General features: G+C 40.7%; 1 protein-coding gene across 1 annotated transcript; it reads left to right on the forward strand.

Annotated features, from left to right (window-relative positions):
- The first annotated feature begins 2848 nt into the window (after nucleotides 1–2848).
- On the forward strand, nucleotides 2849–6906 carry LOC107765551 (putative LRR receptor-like serine/threonine-protein kinase At1g74360). The gene is made up of 2 exons (XM_016584215.2): nucleotides 2849–3073; nucleotides 3504–6906. Exons 1-2 carry the CDS (start codon nucleotides 3007–3009, stop codon nucleotides 6737–6739), a joined length of 3303 nt encoding a protein of 1100 aa, XP_016439701.2. The 5' UTR covers nucleotides 2849–3006; the 3' UTR covers nucleotides 6740–6906.
- Nucleotides 6907–7122: the final 216 nt, after the last annotated feature.

A 7122-nucleotide genomic window follows, 5' to 3' on the forward strand; every position in this document is an offset into this window, starting at 1 on the left:
CACTTTGTCAACGACAAACATTTCCTTTGCGTCGGGTTGCTCCCCGTAGATTGTTTTGATTCCCTCTGGTGTTGAGAATTTTCGAACCTGGTGAAGGGTCGAGGGTACTGCTCTCATGTTTTGGATCCATGGTCTCCCGAACAGGGCGTTATACCTCATGTTGCCCTCGATCATGTGAAACTTTGTCTCTTGGATGGTCTCGGCCACGTTTACTGGCAAAGTTATCTCGCACTTAGTAGTTTCACATGCCATGTTGAATCTGTTTAGCACTAGGGCTGCGGGCACAACCTGGTCCTGTAGACCGAGTTGCTCTATGACCCTCGATCGAATGATGTTGGTTGAACTACCTGAATCAATTAACACACGCTTAACTTGAGTCTTATTCATGAGTACAGATATTACCAGTGTATCGTTATGGGGCTGCATGATTCCTTCTGCGTCTTCATCGTTGAAGGACAAGGTTCTTTTCGGTATGTAATCCTGAGCCCGAGATCGTTTCTCCCTTATGATTGACACCTTAATGCGTTTTAACACTGGCCCTTGGAGAACATCAATCCCTCCGATAATCATGTGAATAATGTGTTGCGGTTCTTCTTGCTCGTTTTGTCTATTGAACTCTCTATTTTTTGAAGTGATTCTTGGCCCGATCACTTAAAAACTCCCGAAGGTTCCCTTCATTGAATAATCGGGATACTTCTTCTCTCAACTGCCTGCAATCTTCCGTTCTGTGGCCATGGGTGCCATGATACTTGCATACTTGATTGGGATTTCCCTGGGCTCGATCGGTCTGTAGAGGTCGAGGCCATTTAGTATCTTTGATGCGTCTGACAGCCGATACGATGTCAGATGCATCAATATTGAAGTTATGCTCCGACAATCGCGGTGCTTCCTTAGGTCTGGTATGCCTGTCGAAACCATTCATGCTCATCAGCCCTAGAGAGCCTTAGCCTCGATCACTTCTTCTTTCACTTCGTACGGAGTTGTGCCCAGGTCCGTTGCCCCTACGATCTCTATTATATGGCTGGTATCGATCCCTATTCAACCTTGGTTCTCGATCGATGTCCCTTTTGGTAACGGATCCAGAAGGAGCCCCCAACTGGTCATCTTCGACTCTAATCTTTGATTGATATCGATTATGTATATCGGCCCAGGTAACAACCGGGTACTCAATCAAGTTCTGCTTCAACTGTTGTGAAGCCACCGAGCTTCGTTCATTTAGTCCTTGGGTGAAAACTTGAACAACCCAATCGCCTGTGATCGGTGGTAGATCCATTCATTCTATTTGGAAATGAGATACAAACTCTCTGAGCATCTCGTTATCTTTCTACTTTACCTTGAAAAGGTCTGACTTCCTAGTCTCGACCTTTATGGCTCCGGCGTGTGCTTTTACAAAAGAATCTGCAAGCATGACAAAAGAATCGATAGAGTTAGGTGGTAAATTATGATACCATATCATTGCTCCCTTTGACAGGGTTTCCCTGAATTTCTTTAGTAATACGGATTCGATCTCGTAGTCCTCTAGATCATTCCCTTTAATAGCACACGTGTAAGAGGTGACATGCTCGTTGGGGTCGGTCTTTCCTTTATACTTAGGAATCTCGGGCATGCGGAACTTCTTGGGGATCGGTTTAGGAGTCGCGCTCGGGGGGAAGGGCTTTTGTACGAACTTTTTGGAATCCAAACCCTTCAATATTGGTGGTTCCCTCGGGATCTAATCAACCCTGGAGTTATAAGTTTCCATTTTCTTGTCGTTTGCTTCGATCCTCTTTTCCCCTGACTCTATCCGATTTGTCAGTTCGTCGAACATCTTTATAATTTCGGGGTTAGTCCCCGATTCTTATTCATTTGACCTTACCATAGCTGGCCCCGTTCTGTGGGTGACTTCTTGGGGTGGACCGGGCTCAGCCTTGCTCGGTGCCTGGGTTTGGCTCTGCAACTGAGCTATCGTCACCTGTTGAGCTTGCAGCATTTCGAAGATCATACGCAGGCTGATCTCGTCTTCTCCAATATTTTAGGTATTTCGAACTGCAGATCGGGTTCTACCATGGATGTTGTTTTCGGGACTGGAATGTTGGTTCGCTTCGATGGCCACATGCGAATTAACGTCAATTGGTTCCACAGCCCGAGTCCCAACGGGGTCAACGAGTGGCCTTTCATCCCCGGGCGTCACGTTGTTATTCTCACCTTGATGGCCAGATTCGTTGTCGATGTGTAGGGGCATTAATTGAGAGTTGGTCATTTTTAGCCTGAAATCAAAGATACTTCCAAGAGCAAGTGTAAAATAGTGTGTTTTAGAGAGATTTGTATCAAATAACCACTATTATTCTTAACCCCACGGTGGGCGCCAAACTGTTTACCCAAAAAATAGATAACAATTCAATTTATACGCGGCTCTAAAAATACGTGATATAAATTTATTAACGACTGAATTATGAGTAGTTGTAACATACTAATCACTAGACTGTCCAGACGTGAAAAATGGTCAATGTTGAGTTTTAGAACTAGTAATAATAATAGTAATAGACAAATTAAAATAAGGCCAAAAACACCATCTCTGACCACCAGCCACGGTAAATTATGGTCAAGTTGGGCGGCTATATTCCTCCAAAGCTTGTCCTCTCCCCATCAAAGACCATTACTCCTAAGTCCTAACTAAAAAAGTTATAATAAAACACACCTTTTGATCTTTAATAATCACCAAAGTCAATCTAGTCAAAATTAGACTACTAGGAGTCCACAACTAATTATCTAAAAATATACTATACGTGCATGTGTTCCAATTTATTTTGGTCCATATTCTGCATGTTCTCTGAAATTCAACCATACATTTTCCTATGTTTATTCCTCCCATTTGATATTAATTGTTCCTAAGGAACCAACCAACCCCTTCTTCTTTTTACATTAATAATATTAATATTCCTACAGGAGAGAACAATAACTCATTTGACACTCAGTAAATACAAAGAAGAAATAAAGAGAGGAAAACAAGATAACCTGACACTTATCATGTCAAAAGGGGAATCTCATACTCTTCTTCCCATTGCATTACTTAATTTCTTCATTCTCATAACAGGTATGTATACTTCAATTCACCACTTCAATAATTTTATCCTCATGTCATGTTTGTTAGCTTGATTTTGATCAATCTTAGTATTAGAGGCTGACTTAGTACATAATTGATCACTTTCTTATTGATCTGTGCAAAAGAGATGGAGTAATTATTATTACATGTAAACATAGTCCATTTTCAAACAACATTTGAATGGTTTTTGAGATTTTGAGAACATAGGTAAGGTGTGCGTACACAATATCCTTCCTACACCTCACTTGTGTAATTGCACCGAGTATGTTATTGTTGTTGTTGAGAGCAGACTTGCATTTATTGCAGCAAGAATAATGTTTTTACATGTAAACAGGTCAAATTTTAAATGGTTTTTGAGAGCAGACTTACATTTATTGCAGCATGACTAATGTTTTAATTTTTTCACTATGCAAAATTACAGGTAAGCTTGTTTGTGGAGATTCACTGGAGACTGACAAGCAATTACTTTTGAACTTGAAGTCATTTCTTGAGGATCAAAATCCTATTGACAGAGGATTTAAATACACACAATGGAATCCTACAGATTTGTCACCTTGCAAATGGCCTGGTATTTCATGCAATACTATCAGCAATCGTGTCACTGGAATCGATCTCTCGGGCAACAACCTGGCCGGGAAATTGTTTTATAATTTCTCATCCATTACAGAATTGACCTCACTTGACCTGTCCAAGAACACATTTTCAGGATCCGTTCCAACAGACTTAGGCCGGTGTCAAAATCTGAAGTTCTTGAACTTGTCACGCAATATTATTGATGGTGAGTTCAACTGGACTGGTCTAAACAAGCTGGAAGTTCTTGATTTGACAATGAACAGGATTCATCGGTTAACAATCCCTGAGAGTTGTGACAATTTAGTTGTTGCAAATATTTCTAGTAACAATTTCACTGGTGAAATTGGAAATGTATTTGATCAGTGTTGGAATCTGAAGTATCTTGATCTTAGCTGCAATGAATTGACAGGGAATTTATCACTCAGGTTTGATAAGCTGAACATGTTTTCAGCATCTCATAATCAATTCAGGAGTTCTCTACCTTCCTGGATTTTCACCCAACATTGCTCTTTGCTAGTTTTGGATTTATCAGAAAATCTATTATTTGGAGAATTGCCAAAATCCATTTCTAATTGTAAAGGATTACTAAAGTTGAATTTGTGGGGCAACAGTTTTTCAGGGTCAATCCCTAGAGAGATTGGATCAGTACTGAATCTTAAAGAACTTTCCTTAGGAAGTAATAACTTTTCAAGTGATATTCCAGATACACTATCAGGCCTAAGCAAAATGGTCTTTTTGGACCTAAGTAAAAACAACTTTGGAGGAGAAATACAAGAAATTTTTGGGCAATTGACACAGGTGAGATTTCTCATGTTGCATGGAAACTCTTATATTGGAGGCATAGTGTCATCAGGTATTCCGAACTTGGTGAACCTTTCGCGGTTGGACTTAAGTGATAACCAGTTCTCTGGTCCATTACCAGTTGAAATTTCGCGGATGAAAGGTTTGGAGTTTTTGATTCTTGCTTACAACCAGTTTACTGGCAATATACCTTCAGAATATGGAGATCTTCTTAAAGTTCAGGCTCTTGATCTTTCCTCTAATAGGTTAACAGGTTTAATACCACCAAGTTTTGGGAAGCTAAGGTCACTATTGTGGTTAATGCTCGCAAACAATTCATTGAACGGTGAAATCCCACCGGAGTTAGGGAACTGCAGCAGCTTGTTATGGTTGAATCTCGCGAATAATCAACTTTCTGGTTCAATTCCTCCTCAATTAGCAAGTATTGGTGCAAATCCAATGCCTACTTTTTTATTGAATAGGAAAAAAGATGAGGTCAGTGCTGGCTCGGGCGACTGCTTTGCGATGAGGAGGTGGATACCAGCTGACTACCCTCCATTTAGCTTTATATATCCTCTATTAACAGGGAAGAATTGTAGAAGCCTAGGGGATAACTTGTTTAAAGGGTATGTTTTAGTTCCAGTCTGTGAATTTGGTAGTAATGTCCGAATAAATCAGGTACCGGGCTATATTCAACTTAGTGAAAACAAATTGTCTGGTGAGATTCCTCCTGAGATTGGCAAGATGAAGAACATAAGTATGTTGCATTTGGGAGCTAATGAATTTTCCGGTAGGCTCCCTTTGGAGATTGCACAAGTGCAAGCAGTAGTCCTTAATGTTTCAAAGAACAAATTTTCTGGTGAAATACCAAAGCAGATTGGCTATATCAAGTGCTTGCTAAATCTTGACCTATCATTTAACAATTTTTCTGGTCCATTCCCAGCTAGCTTTAGTAACTTGCATGATCTGAGCAAATTCAACATCTCTTACAACCCATACATGTATGGATCTGTACCAGAAACCGGGCAAATGCTTACGTTTGAGAAGTCATCATTTCTTGGTAATCCGTTGTTGCATCTTCCGTCCTTCATGCACAACTCTACGGACAATACTAAAAGAAACATGAACGAAAATCACAAAAGGCGGCCCACAAAGGTGGGTGCGCTTTTGGTAATTTTGGTTCTGGTAGTAGCTTTTCTAATCTGTGGAGTCATGTCACTCCTTGTCTGCCTTGTTATAAAATGCCCCAGAAATACACCAGGACACTTTCTGGAGAATACACAGGGCCGACATGATTTGCCAGTAAGTTCAGGTGTATCCTCTTCGGGGATGTCTGATGATGTTAAGGTTATCCGTTTGGACAGAACAAGCTTCACACATTCTGACATACTGAAGGCCACGTGGAACTTCTCGAACGATAGAATTATTGGGAGGGGAGGATTTGGAATAGTTTATCGTGGAGTCTTGCCTGATGGAAGGGAAGTAGCAGTGAAGAAGCTACAAAGGGAAGGAATTGAGGGAGAAAAAGAGTTCAGAGCTGAAATGGAAGTGCTCAGTAGAAATGGCTCAGGTTGGCCTCATCCGAACCTTGTAACTCTTTACGGGTGGTGCCTTGATGGATCAGAGAAACTGCTAGTCTATGAATACATGGAAGGTGGAACATTAGACGACGTCATAACAGATAGAACAAGGTTTACATGGAAGAGAAGAATACAAGCAGCAATCGATGTGGCACGTGCTTTAGTCTACTTACACCACGAGTGCTACCCTTGCATTGTTCACAGAGATGTCAAGGCTAGTAATGTGCTCCTTGACAAGGATGGAAAGGCAAAAGTTACAGATTTTGGCCTTGCTAGGGTCATGAATTCTGAACATACTCATGTTAGCACAATGGTGGCCGGGACTATTGGTTATGTTGCACCAGAATATGGGCAGACAATGCAGGCCACTACAAAAGGAGATGTGTACAGCTATGGTGTGCTAGCTATGGAGCTAGCAACAGGGAGGCATGCTATAGACGGAGGCGAAGAATGTCTAGTTGAATGGGCAACAAGGGTCATGGGATATGGAAATAAAGGGTTTACTAGAGCCATGATCCCGGTTGCTGTATTAGTATCTGGACTGGTAGAGGGAGCAGAAGAAATGTGTGAATTGCTTAGGATTGGGATAAGGTGCACGGCTGAAAACCCTTATGATCGGCCTAACATGAAGGAAGTTTTAGATATGTTGATTAGTATTCCTAGCAGCCATAGGGGATCCACGCGTAGCTTTGGATCCTGTCGTAGTTCTTCTCCATTATTATGATAGATTTTGTTGCAACTCAGATTCTAATACAGATTTGTAACATACCTTAGCAGATTCCTCTTGTAAAACAGTTCTTGCACATTCATTATTATTCTAGGAAAAAGTTGCCAATTTTGTTAGTTTGAATCCCACAATGTTGTTGTCAAGAATATAAATTTGCTATGAAATTTTCCCTATCTGGCTTTCTCCATCTGAGTTAATCTTTTCCTGTGGTAATATTTTCAAGAACCAGATGAGGTGATGATAGTCCTTAACATTTTTCCCCTTAGAAGCTACCATAAAAATTAACTTACATGATTTACTTAGTGGTAACAAAGTCATTACCAATGGTATTTGAGGTAGTTTAGATGCCTGCTTCATTCTTTCTATAATGCTGTATGTTT

This window comes from Nicotiana tabacum, chromosome 22 (assembly GCF_000715075.1).
Source record: "Nicotiana tabacum cultivar K326 chromosome 22, ASM71507v2, whole genome shotgun sequence".
Lineage (NCBI taxonomy): Eukaryota > Viridiplantae > Streptophyta > Magnoliopsida > Solanales > Solanaceae > Nicotiana > Nicotiana tabacum.

Coding starts and splice junctions, on each gene's coding strand:
- LOC107765551 (XM_016584215.2), top strand. CDS start 3,007: ATGTCAAAAGGGGAATCTCATACTCTTCTTCCCATTGCATTACTTAAT. Junction 3,074..3,503: donor TTTCTTCATTCTCATAACAG/GTATGTATACTT, acceptor GCAAAATTACAG/GTAAGCTTGTTTGTGGAGAT.